Source organism: Portunus trituberculatus, chromosome 31 (assembly GCF_017591435.1).
Source record: "Portunus trituberculatus isolate SZX2019 chromosome 31, ASM1759143v1, whole genome shotgun sequence".
Lineage (NCBI taxonomy): Eukaryota > Metazoa > Arthropoda > Malacostraca > Decapoda > Portunidae > Portunus > Portunus trituberculatus.
Window position 1 is genome coordinate 14,122 of NC_059285.1, and position 22,500 is coordinate 36,621.

General features: G+C 40.2%; 1 protein-coding gene and 2 long non-coding RNA genes across 5 annotated transcripts in view; 1 reads left to right on the top strand and 2 right to left on the bottom strand.

Moving 5' to 3' along the window:
* Positions 1 to 4,465: 4,465 nt before the first annotated feature.
* On the bottom strand, positions 4,466 to 7,713 carry LOC123511583. Its single transcript, XR_006676873.1, has 3 exons — positions 7,661 to 7,713; positions 7,242 to 7,326; positions 4,466 to 4,709 (listed from the first exon to the last, which is right to left on the bottom strand). It is a non-coding gene; the product is annotated as an uncharacterized LOC123511583 (long non-coding RNA).
* Positions 7,714 to 7,756: 43 nt separating this feature from the next.
* LOC123511557 lies at positions 7,757 to 13,097 on the bottom strand. 2 transcript variants are annotated; one of them, XR_006676866.1, is made up of 4 exons: positions 11,966 to 12,040; positions 11,244 to 11,328; positions 10,196 to 10,288; positions 7,757 to 7,824 (listed from the first exon to the last, which is right to left on the bottom strand). It is a non-coding gene; the product is annotated as an uncharacterized LOC123511557 (long non-coding RNA). The 2 variants fall into 2 exon arrangements; XR_006676867.1 differs by lacking the exons at positions 7,757 to 7,824; positions 11,966 to 12,040 and adding an exon at positions 12,968 to 13,097 and having other exon boundaries at positions 10,241 to 10,288.
* Positions 13,098 to 14,012: 915 nt separating this feature from the next.
* LOC123511536 overlaps positions 14,013 to 22,500 on the top strand; it is an 85,607-nt gene continuing 77,119 nt past the window's right edge. For both annotated transcript variants that reach the window (XM_045267528.1, XM_045267530.1), the window contains exon 1: positions 14,013 to 14,106. In XM_045267528.1, the coding sequence (XP_045123463.1) occupies positions 14,062 to 14,106 (45 nt within the window). In that variant the 5' untranslated portion in view covers positions 14,013 to 14,061. The remainder of the gene's footprint in view (positions 14,107 to 22,500) is intronic.

The following is a 22,500-nucleotide window of genomic DNA, read 5'->3' on the forward strand; positions in this document are numbered from 1 at the left end:
GATGGAAAATATGATGGAACAGAGGGTGAAAGAAAATACTCGATATAGAGGAGATGATGAACCCGCTAGACTGGATTTGGTGTTAACACGAGAAGTGTACCTATGTGCGGATATACAATATAAATGTCCATTGGGGAAGAGTGATCATGTGGTTATGGAGATGCAGATGGCAATAACACAGCGAAGGAGAGATGAGACATACAGGAGTGGTAGATTGAATTATAGTAAGATGAACACACAAAATTTGAACAATTATTTTAGAACATTAGATTGGGAGGAGATGTTACAAATCAGAGAAGTGCAAAAAAAATATGAGATTTTTATGAAATATTATAAAGAAGGAGTTATGAAATTTGTATCACAGTATAAACCGAGAGAGGAAGGAAGAAAGGATTGGTTTAATGCAACTTGTGTTAAGGCTAAAGAAATGAGAGATGTGGCTTGGAAAAGATAGAAAAAGAACAGGAATATACTAAATAAGGAGAATTATAGAGTGGCGAGAAATGAGTATGTGAGGGTAAGGAGGGAGGAAGAAAGAAAATTTGAAAAAGATATTGTAGACAAGAGTAAGGAACATCCAAAATTGTTTTACAGGTTCATAAATGGTAAACTTAAAAAGAGAGTCCATTGAAAGATTAAAAGGAGAGCAAGGGATAGTAGATGACCCTAGGAATATCGCGGAATTGCTAAATAATAGGTTTCAACAAGTATTTACTAAAGAAACAATGTTTGTAAAGCCTCAAAATGTAGAAGGAAATGTGCACATGGATGACATTAAGATACCTAAAAAGGAGTTATATAAAATGTTGGAGGAACTTAAAGATGATAAAGCGATGGGACCAGACGAAGTTTCAGGAAAATTATTGAAGGAATGTAGAGAAGAATTGATTGATCCATTATATGATATTATAAGGTGCTCATTAGAAACCGGGGAAGTACCGGTGGAGTGGAAAAGAGCTGAAGTGGTGCCCATTTATAAGGGAGGCAGTAAGGAAGAGCCTCTTAACTATAGACCTGTGTCACTAACAATTGTGGTCGGTAAGATTTGTGAGAGGGTGATAAAGAAATATTGGATACGGTTCTTGGAGGATCATAAGTTATTATCGGATCATCAATTTGGCTTTAGGAAAAGGAGGTCATGTGTAACAAATCTACTGAGCTTTTATTTTGAGAGTGGTTGACAAAATACAAGAGAGAGAGGGATGGATGGACTGTGTATATTTGGATTTGAAAAAAGCTTTTGACAAGGTACCTCACATGAGACTGCTATGGAAATTAAAGATTTATGGAGGACTGAAGGGAAAATTGTTAAAATGGATGGAAAACTATTTGAGATGGAGGGAGATGAGAACGGTAATAAGGGATGCAAAGTCGGACTGGTTGGTGGTGGAGAGTGGAGTCCCACAAGGTTCAGTGCTGGCACCTATACTTTTCCTTGTCTATATTAATGATATGCCAGAGGGAGTAAACAGTTATATTAATTTGTTTGCGGATGATGCGAAATTGTGTAGGTGTGTGAAGAGTGAAATTTAACAGGCAGATCTAGATAGGATTTGGGAGTGGAGCAAGAGGTGGGAGATGGAATTTAATCTGAACAAAAGTCATGTAATGGAGATGGGGAAGAGTGGAAGACGGCCAAGAGGGTCATATAAGATGGGTGAAGGAGTAGTGTTGAAAAAGGTGGAAAAGGAAAAGGATTTGAGAGTGATAATACAAGACCATGGGCAGTTTGAGGCTCATATTGACAAGATGTTTGGAGAAATATATAATTTGATTATAAATATTGGATTAGCCTTCCATTATATGGATAAAGATATGATGAAGAAATTAATTAGTACGGTAATTAGACCAAGATTGGAATATGCTGGGGTGGTTTGGTCCCCTTATAAAAAGAAGCATATAAGGAAGTTGGAGAGATTGCAGAGAATAGCAACAAAAATGGTTCCGGAATTGGCAGAAATGACCTGAGGAAAGATTAAAAGAAATGAATTTGCTTACCTTGGAACAAAGAAGAGAAAGAGGAGATTTAATACAGGTTTATAAACTGTTGAGCAGTTTGGATGAAGTGGATAATGAGCAAATGATGTTGAGAGAGGAAAATTTAAATAGAACTACGAGATCGCATAGTATAAAGATAGCCAAGGGAATATGCTTGAAAGATGTGAAGAAATATAGTTTCCCACAGAGATGTGTGGAGGTGTGGAATGGTCTGAGTGAGGAGGTGGTGTCAGCGAGGAGTGTGCATAGTTTTAAAGGAAAGTTGGATGTGTGTAGACTGTAGATATGGAGATGGGGCCACACGAGTATAAAGCCCAGGCCCTGTAAAAATTACACACACACACACACACACACACACACACACACACACACCAAACCTTAACCAATCTTGCCCAATCCCAATCCCACACACACACACACACACACACATATAGAGTATATAGTTTCCCAGAGAGATTGTATTGGCGTGGAACAGTTTAGATGAAGAAGTAGTGTCTCACGTGTGTGCACCTTTTAAAGTAAGATTGGTGTGTGTGATATGGAGCAGGCCACACGAGCATAAAGCCCAGAGCTCCTGGTTCAACTAGGTAAATCACACACACACACACACACACACACACACACACACACACACACACACACACACACACACACACACACACACACACACACATATACACACATTTCACCAGATCCTAATGCACACTGCCACACAGCCTCACCTCACTTCAAAACACAAAAAAATCTTCACATAAACAAATTCACAGTATAAAACACAAACTTATTTCAAAACCCAACCCCAAAAACTTTCCAAACACACACACACACACACACACACACACACATTTCCAGCACCTTGCCACAGAAATTCAGTATTTTTATGAGACCTTCCAAGACAGTGGTTCCCAAACTGGGGGTAAATTATCCCTTGGGAGCAGCTTAACAATTTTTGGGTGAGAAATAAAGCTGACAGAAAAAATAAATAAATAAATAAGAATTCTGAAAAATGAAGAAAACCTTGCAGTGCCTCCCATTACAATTACTGTTACCTTAGTCTTAGTGGGCAAAGTTGTAACCTAAATAATCATTCTGTGTAAGGGATAATGTGGCATGTTAACCCCTTCAGTACTGGGACACATTTTTACCTTGAGATCTGTGTACCATTAGACCATTTTATTCACTTTAAGAAGGGTCTATGGAGGGCACAAGAATAATGGCTATAATCTTCACTATCTTAACTCCTTCAGTACTGGGACAAATTTTGTGTACCATTAGACCATATCATTGACATTAGCAAGGGTCTATGGAGGTCACAAGGTTAATGGCCACAGTCTTCACTATTTTAACCCCTTCAGTACTGGGAGACATTTTACCTTGAGATTTGTGTACCATTAAGACCATTTTATTGACATTAGGAAGGGTCTATGGAGATCACAAGATTAATGGCCACAGTCTTCACTATTTTAAACCCTTCAGGACTGGGACACATTTTTACCCTGAGATCTGTGTACCATTAGACCATTTTATTGACATTAGGAAAGGTTATAGACATCAGAAGATTAATGGCCACAGTCTTCACTATTTTAACGCCTTCAGTACTGGGACACATTTTTACCTTGAGATTTGTGTACCATTAGACCATTTTATTGACATTAGGAAACATCTTTAGACATCAGAAGATTAATGGCCACATTCTTCACTATTTTAACCCTTCAATACTGGGACATCTTGAGATTTGTGTACCATTAGACCATTTTATTGACTTTAGGAAAGATCTATAGAGGTCAGAAGACTAATGGCCATTCTTCACTATCTTAACCCCTTCAATACTGGGACACATTTTACCTTGAGATTTGTGTACCATTAGACCATTTTATTGACATTAGGAAAGGTCTATAGACATCAGAAGAATAATGGCCACAGTCTTCACTATTTTAACCCCTTCAGTATTGGGACAAATTTTTACCTTGACATTTGTGTACCATTAGACCATTTTATTGACATTAAGAAAGGTTTATAGAGGACAGAAGAATAATGGCCACAGTCTTCACTATTTTATCCCCTTCAATACTGGAACACCTTGAGATCTGTGTACCATTAGACCATTTTATTGACATTAGGAAAGATCTATAGACATCAGAAAACTAATGGCTACAGTCTAACATTTTAACCCCTTCAGTACTGGGACACATTTTTACCTTGACATTTGTGTACCATTAGACCATTTTATTGACATTAGCAAGGGTCTATGGAGGTGACAAGATTAATGGCCAAAGTCTTCACTATTTTAACCCCTTCAGTACTAGGAGACATTTTTACCTTGAGATTTGAGTACCATTAGACCATTTTATTGACATTAGGAAAGGTTTATAGACCTCAGAAGATTAATGGCCAATATCTTTACCATAAAAACATGCCAAATGGTCTTAAAATACCATAAAACATGCCAAACTGTCTTGGAATGCCCTGAAAAACATGCCAAACTTGTCTTAAAATGTCCTTAAAAAAAAAAAAAAAAAAAAAAAAACATTCCAAACTGCTAATCCATCCTAACTGTTTTTCATGGCTCCAGGTGTTGTCTTGTACTTTGGGTGTTGCTGATGGCTGTAGGTGTTGTAGAAGGCTTGTGTTGCATTGTTACTTGTCTTGGCTTGGCTTGGTGGTGCAGTGTGTCTCCTTGGCAGCATTCAGGGACTATTGGCTTGACTTTCCTGTAATGATAGGTTTACATTGAGTCACCTTCACTATTTTGTAAACTGAACTGAACGCAACTCAACCCAACCTAACAAAACTCAACCTAACTTAACTAAACTGAACAGAAATTAACCTAACCCAAAACAACCCAGCTCAACCCAACCCAACCTAACCAAAGTTAACCCAAAACAACCCATCATAACCCAACCCAACTCAACCCAACCTAACCCAAAAACAACCAGTTAACCCAGAACAACCCAACCAAACCTAACCTAAAAACAACCCAAGTTAACCCAGAACAACCCAACATAAGCCAACCCAACCCCAAACTAACCTAAAACAACCCAGCATAACCCAAGCTAACCCAACCCAACCCAACCGTTTATCTTTACCTTTACCGAGGTGCCTGTCATGTGACGTCGGCGACCATGGAACACCATCCTCCTCTGTTTTGAGCCACTCTAACCCAATCCACAGTTGTCCAGCCCTCACCGACGTGCTTTACCAATGTGTCCATAAACTTGATCCTCTGTCTTCCTCTCGCTGGTTCCTTATACTCTCCCCAACAAGCACTCTCTCCCCAGTCCATTTCCTCTCAGTACATGGCCCACAAAATTTAGGTGTCTCCTCCTAATACTCTTCACCGGTGTTTTTCCATTACTACTCTTCTCAATCCTTCATTAGTGATCCGTGCAGTCCAAGGGATTCTCAGCATTCTTTGCATGAACCACATTTCTACTGCTTCTAACCTTTTGATCATGTTCTTCTTTATCGTCCATATCTCAGAGCCATACGTTAATGTGGACCATACATAACGCTTGAGTATACGTTGTCTTAAGAGTTATATTCATGCTAATATTGGTCATTATCTTTCTTACCCCTTAAAGTACGGGGGTTTGATTTACTTTCCGTCTGTTACAGCGGGGAAAAATCACAACTGTCAAAAATGCTAAAAATATTCTTTTCCTTATAAAAGCATATTTCTTTGTGTTATTCTGAGTACAACGATGTAGTTTTCAACATGTCATCACCTCTCACACCAAAGTTATTGCACGTCAAAAAATTCATGGCAGAATCTGTCGCTAAGAACTACCCCAAAGCTCAGATAACACCGCTCTCTCTCTCTCTCTCTCTCTCTCTCTCTCTCTCTCTCTCTCTCTCTCTCTCTCTCTCTCTCTCTGCATTTGGGCATATGAATTTGATGTAAAAGTAGGAACTTCTGCACTTTCATGTCATGAAAATGCAAACTCAGATGAAATGATGTTCAAAACAGAAAAATAAAAATAAACCACATATTACAAATATTGTGGATTTCTATAATAATTGGAATGTGGCAACTCTTATTAGCAATGGGACTGACGTGACTTGGTCAACAAGCACAGTCCTGTAGATGCAACCATGGGTGACACACCAGCGCATTGTTCGAGGGGAGTATGTGAGGAGGTTTATGAACGTCGCTGTGAGGGTTGGCCTCTGTCTCCCAGATCACTATCAGAATCACTACTGGAGTCTTCACTTTCTTCTGTCTTAATAAAAAAATCACTGTCTTCATTTTCACCACTATTCTCAATGTCATTACCAAGTAACACTGACATAATATCACTCAGAGTACCGAAACCTAACTCCAGGTCACGGGGATTGTTAGATGTTGCCTCAAAATGGGAAAAGATGACCTATTGTGAGGGAACATATGTCTCAAGGCTCAAAGAAGTGAGCGAGAAAAGATGCCAGAGACTTCCACTTGCCCCAGGACCAACAGTGAGGGGGAGAGATTCAAACGTTTAACGCTGAAAAATCATGATTCCCGGAACGATCTCCGCCTCTCTGCACGCGACGCTACAATCATCCCGAAACAATCACCGAACGTTAAGGGTTAAACTATCTATGAGTGCTTGCAATTTTACCTCGGAATCTGCCGCTAAAACTGTATCGTCCGCATAATGTATGTTGTTTGTGTTTCTTCCCCCAATGCAAATTCCCTCCATTTCTTCCATCTCCTCCAAAAATTTTTGTCCATACAATGAGAACAAGTCTGGTGAGAGTACGCAGCCTTACCACACTCCTCTCTGTATCTCTATCCATTCTGTGTCTGATGACAGTACACAGCCTTGCCACACTCCTCTCTGTATCTCTACCCATTCTGTGTTTTTACTTTTTATTCTTATTGCTGCTTTTAGTTCCCAGTATAGGTTATTTATCATTCTTACATCTTTGCCATCCAATTCAATCTCCTTTAACACGTCAATCATTTCCTCCTGTCTAATCGTCTCAAAGGCTTTCTCAAAGTTCACCAACACATGTATACATCTTTTTGCATTTCAACTGCTCTTTCTGTTACCATCCTCAGGCCAAATATTGCATTACCCTTTCAAAATCCATATTGCTCCCAACCCAACCTAACCCAAACTATCCCAGCATGACCCAACCCAACCCAACCCCAAATAACCCAACAACCCAGCGTAAGCCAACCCAACCCACCCCAAATTAACCCAAAACAACCCAACCCAAATTAACCCAGCATGACCAACCCCACACACCACACCACTGACCTGCATAAGGAAGGGAGCCGTGTGACCTCAGCGTTGAGTGGCCACCTCCTCTCGGGTCACAGTGAGGTCACAGTCCAAGGGAGTCCTGCGGCAAAAGGTCAGAGGTCACACAGGTCTCACTGGGATAGTAATAATAGTAATAGTATTAGCACAGGAGGAGGAGGAGGAGGAGGAGGAGGAGGAGGAGGAGGAGGAGGAGAGAAGAAGGAGGAAGGGAGGAAGGAAGGAAGGAAGGAAGGAAGGAAGGAAGGAAGGAAGGAAGGAAGGAAAAGGAAAGGAGGGAGGGAGAGAGAGAGAGAGAGAGAGAGAGAGAGAGAGAGAGAGAGAGAGAGAGAGAGAGAGAGAGAGAGAGAGAGAGAGAGAGAGAGAGAGATTGAAATAACAAAAACTTTATAAAATGACAATATTTATTATTTTACCTTTTCTTTTTTAACCTTTTCTTCTTTTCCTCCTCTTCTCATCTTCCTCCACCTCTTCTTTCTTCCTCCTCCTCCTCCTCCTCCACCTCTTCCTTCTTCTTCCTCCTACTCCTCCTCCTCTTTCTCTTGCCTTGGTCTATCTTTCTCCACATTCTTAACACAATCTGAAATAAATAAAACTGGATTAATATCAGAGAGAGAGAGAGAGAGAGAGAGAGAGAGAGAGAGAGAGAGAGAGAGAGAGAGAGAGAGAGAGAGAGAGAGAGAGAGAGAGAGAGAGAGAGAGAGAGAGACCTTAGGGAGTGAGTGTGCGGAGGCCATAAATTCTAAGTGTTAGTGAGTCAGTGTGTAAGTGAAGTGCTTGACAGTGACACATAGAGAATAAGTGAATAAGTGAAGTGATAATACAAGATACATAGTGACAGAAGTGATACATTGCAGGAGTAATCATCACTAAATCAATAAGAACACTAGCAATCAAATAGTTGGTGGGCTTTGAGATAGATGCCCAAAGTCCCTCCTTTAGCCCATTAAAACACAATGGAAATGCACATATTACCTAAATGCTGAGTAGTAATAAAAAAATAAATAAAAATAAAAGAGATATTTATGTGTGAAAACCTTTTAAAATGGCACATCTATCATGAACCCTTTGTCAGCAACTCCGCCACTCCTGCATTGCACAACCCCCACCCCCCGCACAGTGTTCTGTTGGGGGTGCTGACGTAGGAAGACATTCATTTCATCCCTTGTGACATGAAGCCACTTTTTTGCCATAAACTTTTTGTGATTTATTGTTGGGATGTCCACAAAAAAACTTGGCTGCCGGGACACTGGTCCACACACACAGCGACTGTACCACCTCGTCTGACATGAAGAGCTGGAAGCAGTGCAAACCACTCATGTCATTCCTTGGTACATCAGGATCAAAGCCACAAAAATCAGCAGTCAGTACCGGACCAGTACCGGGACGCTGGTCAGCAAAGGGATCAGATAAGACAGAGAAAGTATGGAGGGAAGCATGCAGTGCAGGGCTGCCTGGCCACTCCTCATCCTCTACACTTCCATGTCAACATTTAAAACTGCACACTCTTCTAAATCAACATAAATGCTTTCTATCTCTCTTAATTGTCATCCTCCACACTTCCATGTCAACATTTTAAGCCTTACACTCTTCTAAATCAACATACATACTTTCATCTCTCTTAATCCTCATCCTTGACACTTCCATGTCCACATTTAAAACTGTACACTCTTCTAAATCAACATATATACTTTCATCTCTCTTAATTGTGATCCTCCACACTTGTGTCCACATTTCAAACTGTACACTCTTCTAAATCAACATACATGCTTTCCATCTCCATTAATTGTCATCCTCCACAATTCCATGTCAACATTTTAAACGGTACACTCTTCTAAATCAACACATATACTTTCATCTCGCTTAATTCTCATCCTCCACACTTCCATGTCCACATTTTAAACTGTACACTCTTCTAAATCAACATATATGCTTTCAATCTCCATTAATTCTTATCATCCACACTTCTGTCCACATTTAAAACTGTACACTCTTCTAAATCAACATATATGCTTTCCATCTCTCTTAATTCTTATCCTCCACACTTCCATGTCCACATTTAAACTGTACACTCTTCTAAATCAACATATATGCTTTCCATCTCTCTTAATTCTTATCCTCACTGCTTCCATGTCCACATTTAAAACCATACACTCTTCTAAATCAACATATATACTTTCCATCTCCATTAATTCTCATCCTCGCCACTTCCATGTCCACATTTTAAACCATACACTCTTCTAAATCAACATATATGCTTTCCATCTCCCTTAATTGTCATCCTCACCACTTCCATCACTTTCTTCCTGGGAGCTCCTGGCCTCACTGTCATTTTCTGGCAAATATTCCTCATGTGAGTCACTAATGAGGCCTTCTGATTGACTCTCATTGTCCTCAGAATCCTGTAATTCATCTAATAGAGCCAGCTCACCCTCAGAATCCCTCAAGGGTGACAATGACAACACCATTACACCACACTGGTCAGTAACACACTGCCCGCCGGCCACCACCCCTACCCTCAGGCCACACGGTCCCTCCCCCCAAAGCCACCATACCCAGTGTCCCTGAAAACAGTTAGTCACTTTGTCACTGAATCATAAAAAACACACAAAGCGAGTAGATGAAGCACTGATGGAGCGATGGCGTGCATGTACTGTAAATATCTTGAAACACCCTTAAAACACCCTAAAATAGCCTAAAATAGTTAAAAACAGTCTTAAACACCCTTAAATTGCCTTACGATAGCCCTCAAAAACACTAAAACAGCCTTAAACACTCTTAAAATAGCCTAAAACTCCCTTAAACATCCTAAAATTCTTCAAACACCCTAAAATAGCCTTAAACAATCTAAAACAGCCTAAAAATACCCTAAGACAGCCTTAAAACACCCTAAAGTAGCCTTAAACACCCTCAAAGTCTTCAAACACCCTAAAACAGCCTTCAATACTCACAGTTGGCTAGGTGTGTCCCAGCTGGTGTAGTTTCCATGTTCCATCCCTACATAGAGCCACTTCCTTTAGTATGGCCGGTGGTGGCTGGTGATCCTGTTGGGAGGAGGTGGTGGTGGTTATAATAGTACTAGTGGTGGTAGTGAAATGGTGTGGTTTTGTGAGCATCTGATGTGGTAATGTTGGTTGTTTGTGGTGGTTGGACAGTGGTGGTGGTGGTAATAGGAGGATTTTAAAAAGACAAATATTTTCCGGCAAAAACAAGTGAATGAAAAAATTGAGGCTTATGAGACAAAATTGTAAGAAAAAACAAGCTTTCACACACCCCACACTCACCAAACACACAGCACACCAGGACACACCATTCCCACACCTGCACACACCAGCAAACCACAAACAACCCTTTGCAAACATTGGAAAATGCAAAAAACACACACACAAAAAATAAATAGTTTACACAACAAAAAACACACACCACACCTGCGGAAACCTTTCCCACACCCGCACACACCAGCACAGTACACAGCTTGGTGTGTGGAGGGAGATATGGAGGAAAGAAAAGGAGGTGGTGGAGGGAAAAATGAGAAAAATTGTCAGGTTTTGAAGTGAGATTTAGAAAAGTACTATTTTGACTATGATAGAAGTGAGATAGGAGACTCAAAATTGGAGGGAAGGTGGAGGAAACATGGAGGAAATAGTCTACTGAAGGAAAAGCCTGGAGGTAACCTGTGGAGGGAGATATGGAGGAAACAAGACAAACATTACCTAACCAAAACGCATCCAAAATTACCTAAAAATATTGCATCAAGCAAAAAACACACACACACACAGACACACACACACACACACACACCTGCACTCCACAAACAACCCTTAAATCACACCTGGAAAACGCCCACAATAAGTCTACCCTAGCCAAACCACACCAAAAAAAATGAACACTATACATAGGTAGCTATAGTTGACATTACAAAAACGTACAAAAAACACACACACCCAGCACACTCACAGCATACATGCGGACACCTCTCCCACACCCACAGACACTCACCTCTCCCTCTGGAACTAGGTGAGTGGAGTATTTGTGCGGCTCTCCAAGGACCCATTGTGACATTGTGGCAAGCCATGGTGCACCTCTGGAATAGTGGTAGTTGTTGTAGTAGTGGTAGTGGTGCTAGTAATAGTATAAATGAGGCGTGACAAGGCGTAGGAAAGGAGAAAAACTGAATAAAGGCCAACACAGAAAGGGCCGATGTGGGAGGCGTGAGGCAGGGTGAAGGACACTGCCTACCACACTATAACACCACCATATCTCAGTAACCGCTTCAACTATCAAACTATCACGCATATGGGAGGTGTATGGATCCACAAACTATCTACGGAGGCAATATGGGGGTGTGACAAGGCATAGTAAATAAGAAAAACTTAAAATAGTTAACACAAAGAGGGCCGATGTGGAAGGCAGGATGGCAGACACTGCCTAACACAAGACCACCACCATATCTCAGTAACCGCTTCAACTATCAAACTATCCCGTACATGGGAGGTGTATGGGTGCATAAGCTATCTATGGAGGTAATATGGGGGCGTGACAAGGCGTAGGAGGGCAGGAATGACCACCACAAATATGAGGCAACAAAACCCAAAAGTTTGCTTATAAAGACGCACTTATTTTCACTTTACCAGACTTTTTCACCTTAATTGGCACGTCTCACTAACTCTACATACTTTAGATAATAAGCATGTACACGCACACACTTGGGAATAACTCACCTGCTCCACAAATGTTCAAAAACTGTCAATGTCAACACTTCAAGCTAACAATGGTGGATCTTCTTCTTGTTCTCCTACGCAAAATGTCGACATCATTGTATACACTTCCTCTATCATTCAAATTCTTATAAAATTCAAAATAACATTGAGATAAAATAAATCTAATATGAAATGGTAAAGAAAAATGAAAATAATACAAGTATTATATTCCCAATATGGAAATGGAGGTGTTGGGGTCATAACATAACATAACATAAATAATAGGATAACAAACGGCCACCAGGGCCCATCTAGGTTATCCTGTATCAGTCACACAGCGACCTCGTCATCAGTACTTACAGATACACTTACAAGTACACTATACATTATATACTAATTCTAAATATTTGGCCCATTAACAGGGCTAAGTCCTGCAGCGAAATCCTCTACAATCTGTGATCCCCATACATGGGGATCATGTCTTGTTTAACTATAGTAAATTTCTTATAAAAACTATCATGCAGCGCTATACATAATTATAAATCTAATAAATTTAAGTGCTTATCTAATCTGTTTTTAAACATTGTCAAACTAGTGCTATTTACAACCCTCTCTGGCAATGCATTCCAGAAGTGTACCACCCTATGACTAAAGAAATATTTTCTTATATCTAACCTGCAGCCTTGCTTTTTAATCTTCCTGCCATGATTTGTAGTCCTACTTCCCTCCTCTAAGGTAAAGAAAGATCTCACATCTATGTAGTTTGTATCTGAGAACATTTTAAATAATCCTATCATATCCCCCCACACACGTACGTACAAACACACACACAATAGTAAGGCTATTGTACTATCAACTGGTGACCACACACTTGACGCCAATAAACTAATAACAAGGCAGGAATGACAATATTTGCTTGCCTACGTAGATAGCCCCGCCACACCATCTTATTAGTATTTCTCGGCTACCCATGCCCCACACGCCGCCCACGCCACCCACACCACGGCAAAGTGTGCCACTTACTCTGACAGCAGTAAAGGGAGTTGCCTTCAGGAGGTTACGCTGGAAATTACGTTTAAATAATGGTTAATTGACACACACACACACACGCACAAGGGAGAGCTCATCTCACACTCAGCACAGTCGCCACTCGCCAGTCGCTACTCGACACCACAGGACTCTCATTTATTTTTATTTTTCTTAATTTTTGGTTATTTACACATTTTGCTGTTGTTTAATATGTTTTTTTTTGTTATGTTTCTATGTTAGATTTAGTTTAGTTCTTTATCTTTTTTGTAATGTTGACATTTTAGGTGATGGTTGTGATGTTTATATATCAACCTTCATTATTTTTATTCATTTTGAAGAGATTTTTTAAATATTTTGTTAATCCATTTATCTTTCTAGTTTATATTTTTGCCACATTTTGACTTAGTTTATCTTAACCAAGCCACTACCTCGTGGGTGCATGTGTGCGTGCTGGTATGCTGGTGGGCGTCCTAATGGGTGGTGGCGGGAGGATGTGAGGCTATAATGGGTGGTGTGGGCGTGACGGGCGTGTCTCAGATGGTGAAGGAAGATTCCGTACACTCGAGGAAATAATGAATGACTTTATCTAGCAATGAAATAACTGAAAATAGTAAGATAAATTAAGGTAAGATGAAATCAAATGAATTAGGCTACTATAGGTAATATTTATATGATATATTATAAAGATTTGTTGCTTCCTGACATTTATTGCGACGATGACATCACTCTATCACTACATCGTAGTTTGTTAATGTGTATTTTGACCAAAATTTGAAATAAGTACGGAATGTAATTTTGAAATTTGTTTTGGCGCCAAGCGAGCGACAAAACGCCGCTCAGCGTTGAAATATATTCATTTATTTGCTTGTTTTTCAATGATGTCATTATTTGTTTGTGTTTGTAGTAATTGCTCTTCATAGCCCTTAATTTATCAAATTGTTTTTGATGTTTGGTTTGACCGTATGGATTATTTTTTTTTAGTTTATTGTAAAGCCTAAAGGAACGATTCGATGCCCCGCCACGCGTCCCGAGCCCCGCCCGGTACCCGCCACCCGTAAGTCTGGCTCTGGGCACTGATGGGGTAGGTTATGACGCCCGCTGGTGGTGTGGTGTCACGCCGCCGTGTCATCATTGTAAGTACAGCCATTCATTCATGTTCACCTGTCTTTCTTCTATTATCGATTTGATTTCTTACCTTTATTTGAGTCTCTCTCTCTCTCTCTCTCTCTCTCTCTCTCTCTCTCTCTCTCTCTCTCTCTCTCTCTCTCTCTCTCTCTCTCTCTCTCTCTCTCTCTCTCTCTCTCTCTCTCTCTTTCTCTCTCTCTCTCTCTTTCTGACATCCTTCATTAATCTTAATTTCTTATATGTTTTCTTCTTTTTCCCTATCCTATTTCCTGCTTCCTTTCATGCCTCCCAGATTATCTTCTTAATTTTCGCCATTTTCCTGTCTCCTCTTCCTTTTCCTCCTCTTCTTTCTTTGTTTCATCATCTCTATTCCTTCCCTAATTCATTCCTTCATCCTATTTCCTAATTTGGCACTCATTAGGGACCTCTTGATTTTGTTCTGTTGCTCAACCTCTTCCTCGTCTTCTTCCTCTTCATCTTCCTCGTCTTCTCTTTTCTCTTCCTTTCTGTTTCTTTTCTTGCTTAAACTTTTCTTCCTCCTCCTACTCTTCGCCGTACTTCTCTTTTCGTCTCCTTTCAGTTACTTCTTGATTCTTGGCTTCCTTGTCATCATCATTTGCTTCCTCTCTTTCTTCCTTTCTTGCTTTTCTCTTTTTAATTTGTTCATTTCATGCATATTATTTGTTCGCTTCTCTACTTTCTCTTCCTTCTCTCTCTCTCCTTCCGCCTTCAACCTTCTACTTTTATATTCACACGTTCCTCATTTTCTCCCTTCCTAGTTTTTCACATTCACCTCATTTTTCCTGCTTTCTTGTCCTCTCCCTCTTCCCCTCATCATCTCCCACCCCCCACCAAGTCCTTGTTAACACCGTGCCTCCCTTAACTTCCCCTGTCTTCCCCCCCGCCTCCCACTATCCTTTCTCTTCTTCCCTCCTTCCCGGTACCCTCCCCCTACCCCTGTCGGTCCTGATCACAAGGAACACCAAATTCAAGTCGAGTTAAAAAGTTAGTCTCGCTGAGTTCCGGAGTTGTCAGTATTTTTGTTGGTATTTTTGTCTCTCGCTCCTTGGGATATACTTTTCACTCAGGGGCCTTTTGCTGGAGGAGGGGAGGAGAGGGAAGGAGAATTGTGGGGAGGGTATAGAGAATATAGTAGGGAGGGGTATAGAATTGTGTGGGTGTGGTTTTACTTTTAGTTCTTGTTTACATTAATTTTGTGTGTGTGTGTGTGTGTGTGTGTGTGTGTGTGTGTGTGTGTGTGTTGTGTTTGTGTTTGTGTGTGTAATTCACCTCGGTCGTCCGCTGGTCACCCAGCCAGTCTTCCCCATTACGGAGCGAGCTCAGAGTTCATAGACCGATCTTCGGGTAGGACTGAGACCACATCAACACACAACACACCGGGAAAGCGAGGCCACAACCCCTCGAGATACATCCCGTACCTATTTACTGCTAGGTGAACAGGGACCACATATTAAGAGGCTTGCCCATTTGCCTCGCCACTTACCAGGACTCGAACCCGGCCCTCTCGATTGTGAGTCGAGCATGCTAACCACTACACTACGCGGTGTATTTACCTATTTGTATTTACCTAGTTTTAGTTTTACAGGGCCTGGGCTTTATGCTTGTGTGGCCCCGTCTCCAATCTTACTTTAAAAGTATGCACACTCGTTGCAGACACTACTTCTTCATTTAAACTGTTCCACGTCTCAATACATCTTTGCGGGAAACTATATTTTTTAACATCTCTCAGACATCTTCCTTTTCTCAGCTTTTTACTATGCGATCTTGTGCTTCGAATGTTATATTCTTCTCTCAGGATCAGTTTCTCATTATTCACTTGGTCCATTCCGTTGATCAATTTATAAACTTGTATCAGATATCCTCTCCCTTCTTTGTTCCAGGGTTGGCAGATCCATAGCCTTTAGTCTCTCCTCATATGTCATCTCTTCAAATTCTGGAACTATTCTTTTAACCATTTTTTGTAGTCTCTCCAACTTTCTTATGTGTTTCTTTTTATGAGGGGTCCACACTACTCCTGCATATTCCAATCTGGGTCTTATTATAGTATTTATCAATTTCTTCGTCATTTCTTTGTCCATGTAGTGAAATGCTACTCCAATATTCCTTAGCAAATTATATGTTTCTCTAAAAATTCTATCAATATGGCTTACCGGTTGATTGTTTTCATCCATCGTCACTCTTAAGTCTTTTTCCTTTTTTTACTTTCTCTAGTTTTACTCCATCTCCCATCTTCTAGATTCCCACAGGTCGTCTTTCACTCTTTCCCATTTCCATGACATGGCTTTTGTTCACATTGAATTCCATTTCCCACTTTTTACTCCATTCCCAGATCTTATTTAGATCTTCTTGCAGTATTTCACAATCCTCCTTTTGCTTTATAACTCTGCACAGTTTCGTATCATCTGCAAACAGATTTATGTAGCTGTTCACTCCTTCTGGCATGTCATTAATATAAATGAGGAAAAGTATTGGTACCAATACTGACCCCTGTGGCACTCCGCTTTCTACTGCTCTTCACTTGGACTTCATATCTTTAACTACCGTCCTTATTTCTCTCCCTCTCAAATAATTTTCTATCCATCTCAATGTGCTTCCTTTTAAGCCACACTTCTCCTCCAACTTCCATAGTAATCTTGCATGTGGTACTTTGTCAAACGCCTTTTTTAAATCCAAATAAATACAGTCAACCCATCCCTCTCTCTCTTGTACTCTATCAACTATTCTAGAATAGAAACTCAATAAATTAGTTGTGTGTGTGTGTGTGTGTGTGTGTGTGTGTGTGTGTGTGTGTGTGTGTGTGTGTGTGTTTCCATGACTATCACACATTGTATATAATAGTTGTGATAATGGTAACTGGAGTAATGGTCTGATGCATTAATGATAGTAATGGTGTTTATACAATAGTAGTTAACCTGCATAGTGGTAACAGTGATGGAGATGACTATGGTAACGATGCCAGTGAACATACAGTAGGCACGTTATTGTACAAAGCAGTGGTGTAACAGTGATAGTTATGTTGTGGTTGCGGTGATGATCGTGAAGGTGGTGACAGGCAGTCTAAACCACACTTATACATAAAAGAAGCTCCTCTCCACCTCACACACACACACACACACCGGCCCGGTAGCTCAGTGGTTAGAGCGCTGGCTTCACAAGCCAGAGGACCGGGGTTCGATTCCCCGGCCGGGTGGAGATATTTGGGTGTGTCTTCTTTCACGTGTAGCCCCTGTTCACCTAGCAGTGAGTAGGTACGGGATGTAGATCGAGGAGTTGTGACCTTGTTGTCCCGGTGTGTGGTGTGTGCCTGGTCTCAGGCCTATCCGAAGATCGGAAATAATGAGCTCTGAGCTCGTTCCGTAGGGTAAAGTCTGGCTGTCTCGTCAGAGACTGCACCAGATCAAACAGTAAATTACACACACACACACACACACACAGTCACCGCCTGACTTTTTATTGAGTTACAGTTGAATAAAGTGAAGTGGTAATTGTTTGGCTTATTTTTTTCAGTCATACAAGATGGCGGTGTTCCATACTTTATTATTTTTCCCACAAACACTAATGGCACTTTTGCGTATTTTTTTCCGAACGAATTTTAAATGTATTTCCATACATGACGTTTAATGCTTGCTCTTTGTTTTTGTCTAACGTATTTTTATCCTTTTACTTATTATTACTTACATTATTTATTTCGTTGATTTATTTTTCTTACTGACATCTATTGCATATTTTTTATTCTTCATTCACACTACAATAATAATGTCAACATTTTCTTATGCACAATGTCTATATATTCTCCTTTTCTTACCTATCATTAAGATTTTTATCCCCATTCAAATCTAAATTATTACACCACAATTTTATATATATATATATATATATATATATATATATATATATATATATATATATATATATATATATATATATATATATATATATATATATATATATATATATATATATATATATATATATATATATATATATATATATATATATATATATATATATATATATATATATATATGTGTGTGTGTGTGTGTGTGTGTGTGTGTGTGTGTGTGTGTGTATATATATATATATATATATATATATATATATATATATATATATATATATATATATATATATATATATATATATATATATATATATATATATATATATATATATATATATATATATATATATATATATATATATATATATATATATATATATATATATATATATATATATATATATATATATATATATATATATATATATATATATATATATATATATATATATATATATATATATATATATATATATATATATATATATATATATATATATATATATATATATATATATATATATATATATATATATATATATATATATATATATATATATATATATATATATATATATATATATATATATATATACACACACACACACACACACACACACACACACACACACACACACACACACACACACACACACACACACACACACACACACACACACACACACACACACACACACACACACACATACACACACACACACACACCACTCAATGTATTTTTCGTCATTGCGTATTGTTTACTTTCTGCAGCTCTCTCTCTCTCTCTCTCTCTCTCTCTCTCTCTCTCTCTCTCTCTCTCTCTCTCTCTCTCTCTCTCTCTCATCAACAGTGAAAAGTTAACTACTGTATCAAGTAGGTAAGAAAATAAAACTGAATCCCTCTATTTTTTCCTCAGCCGCGAAGAGAAAGAAGTAATGATGGTGATGCACTGTGTAGGAGGTACCTAGTGACCTAGTGCCAATGATAAATAGTGTGGTGATGGTGGTAGTAAATGTGATTGTAGTTCTTGATGAGGGGACGTTTGTGGTAATGGTAGTGATTACGGTGATGGTAATGGTGATGATGGAAGAGGTGGTATACTGGTGGAAATATCCAGTGGTGGTATGACTATGAAGCCCATGAAATGTTATAACACTGAGAATGAAAAACAAATAAGTAAAGCGAATAAGGAAGCTTCTATTGCTTACATTGGCTACATTTCAAACATTCTCTAGTTTTTAAGATTAATCCAGTTTCTCTTTATTCCTTCTCAAGTCACAAACTTCCCTTGCTTTCCTTCCTTTCCTTCATTCATTCCTGGAACCATTCCAACAAGCCACAAAAGAAGTAACAGCAGCAGCAGCAGCAACAACAGTAGCAGTAACAACATCAACAACAACAGCAGCAGCAGCAAAAGCAACAGCAGCAGTACTAGTAGTAGTTGATATTTTTCTGTGGCTGTTGTTGATATTTTTTTCCCTGAGGTCACAACGACACTCCTGTCTGTGCCTCTTTCCTTTCTCTCCTCCTCCTCCTCCTCCTCTCCCGCGGTGAGTCACAATTTATGGTGGGTTGCGTGGCGCCAGCGTGTCGCCGGGGTGCTGCTGCTGTTGTCTATGGATCTGGGCAGTGGTGGTGGTGGTAAGAATGACTTTGCAGGCTTATCTCTCTTTATTTTATATATACAGTGGTATGTGTGTGTGTGTGTGTGTGTGTGTGTGTGTGTGTGTGTGTGTGTGTGTGTGTGTGTGTGTGTGTGTGTGTGTGTGTGTGAGAGAGAGAGAGAGAGAGAGAGAGAGAGAGATGCAATATACAGTTAACTCCCAGAGGCCAGAGAGCGAGAAAACCGTCGGTGGTTGGCGCCTGCCCACCGTTCCCCTGGTGGTAAAGAGGAGTTTTGATGAAGCTCGCCAGCCTTTCCTTGGCCTTGTTGTGTTTGGTTCACAGTCACAACTCACGTAAAGGACCACCTTGTGCTCCTAACGGTCAAAACTAACCAACAACACCCACCATGTTTTTTTTTCTCTAATCATTACTACTGCTACTGCTGCTATTGTTATTATTAATGCTGCTGCTGGTACTACTACTACTACTACTACTACTACTACTACTACTACTACTATCACTTCCACGACCACTGCCACTACTGTCTAGCTGAATTCTTACACAGCATCGCTGACTAACTGGCTAGCCTGTGGCTCAGATTGTCACATTTGTTGCAGTGTGGCCGGCCGGAGGTGCAGTTAGTTATAAAAGTGTTGGTAGAAGGAGGTGTATGGTACTATATAATATACGTTATGTTGCGTGAGCTGTTATTATATGTAGTGGGCCGGATTCTGTCCAGCAGGGGCCACATAGTACTAAATTCCAACGCGCTTCACTTCCATACAGTGTTAACAATCGCAAGGCAGACTTGGCGGTGACCATTCGGCTTCCCTCTCCCTGAAGATTTTTTACTCATACAGTGGGCATTGGTTCGTCTTCAAAAAACTTTTGGAATTTGATTTGATGTTTTGACAAGTCTTATTGGAAGTTATTCTTACTTTGAGGGGAGTTTTATAGAGCCTGAAGATGGCCGAGCAATGATTGCCGGCCATGCAGTGACGGGGAAGAACACAGGCATCGGATCTCCATTTCTTTTTGACTGGTTCGACTGGAAGTAATATGGTTTTCAAAGGTGTTTTCATGATACCATCGACAGCCTGTCAAGGATTCTGGGCTAATGACACAGAGAAAAAAAAAACAATGAAAATCCTGCTGGTCATCTTTGATTTTACAAAGTGAGGTGGTTTTATCCGCCGCAAAAAAATATCAATGTTGATATCACAGGCTCATTTATTTCAAAAGTTTCAGGCAAAGCCCACAAAGAATACATGGTCTTTTTTTTTGCCATTTTTGGTACAGAATCTTATAATCTATCACTATAATGATGAATATATCTGAAAACCCGCAGTGAAATTCAATGAGGGAAAAGGTAATTAACAATGTATATGGATATATGCCTTACCTTCATCTGAGTACGGTTACCTCCCTGCGTATTTTCAGGAAAGCAGAGTAAGGGCTACTCAGGAGAAAATATCCGCCTCCTTTCTCCTGTCTTGCTTATATAATTTTGAGTTACTCCAAGGTAGTTCAAGGAAACAAAACACTGCAAATTATGAAAAAGAAAATGGAACGCAAATAAACAGAAGCCAAATGTTTATGTTTTCTCCTCCTCGTCCTTCTCGTCTTCTTCTTCCTCCTCCTCCTCCTCCTCCTTTTAGCCTGGCGGTGGTGGTCGACTTGCCTGGCGGTGGCAGTCGACTGCCTGGCGGTGGTAGTCGACTGCCTGGCGGTGGTAGTCGACTGCTTGGCGGTGGTAGTCGACTCTTTCCCGACACTTATAGTTGTATTGATAGTGACGCCTAATTCTCTTCTCGTTCCTCATCAACATATCCATACAATTGTATGTTGTATGGCTTTTTCCTTATTTCCTGTCAGCTTTTGGCTGGAGGGAGTGGTTGGTAGGGAGGACTCTTCGCCTTTGCTATCCTTTCTCTCTATCATTAGTTTAGATTGAGTATATACCACAAACAGCCTAGTAAAGGCCAGTAAGCCTGCTGTTGTTTGTCCCTCCTTTGTATATTCCTTTGTATTCCTCCTCCTCCTTCTCCTCGTCTTTCTCGTCTTTTTCCTCCTCCTCCTCCTCCTCTATCGGGAGTAGAGTGAGGAATATACATTTTCTTTCCATTAGCTTTTGCCTTCCACCGTCTCCTTTTCCACTGCCACCATCTATACATCTCCACCTTTTGCTGCTTTTCGGGCAGGACTTTCGGACTTGCTTTGAGGAAGCGGAGGAGGAGAAGGAGGAGGAGGAGGAGGAGGAGGAAGAGGAGATGGAAGATGAGTAGGAGGACGTGGGGTAGGAGGAAGATGAGGGTGAGGAGGAGGAGGAAGGAATGGATGTGAGCTGTGTTGATGTAAAGTTCGTGTGCTGTGATGCTGTTGTGTGGCAGTAGCAGCAGCAACAGCAGCAGCAGCAGCAACAGTAGCAGCAGCAGTAATAGTAGTAGTAGTAGGAGTCATAGTATAGTAGTAATAGTAGTAATCGTAGTAGTAGTAGTAGTAGTAGTAGTAGTAGTAGTAGTAATGGTAATATATAATAGGACTGATAGTGTTAGTAGTTGTTTTCTCTTACCTGTGTTTGTCCTATCTTTACCTCTATTATCTTTCCTATCCAAGCTTCTGTCTGTTTCCACCTATTTGTTTCATACCTACTTTCTCATCCTCACCACTTTCTTCCTTCCTCCATACCTCCTCTCTTCCTCCCTTCTATCCCTCCATCGTCTCTCTTCACTCCCTCCCTCCCTCCCTCCCATCCTCCCTCCTTCCTCTTCTCTCTGCACTGGATCATTTGAGAAGGTGGATCAATCTTCATAAGAACGCCGCATCCATCATCACACGAGCCAGAGATGCTTTCCTCCTCCTCCTCCTCCTCCTTCTCCTCCTCCTTCTCCTCCTCCTCCTCCTCCTCCTCCTCCTCCTCCTCCTCCTCCTCCTC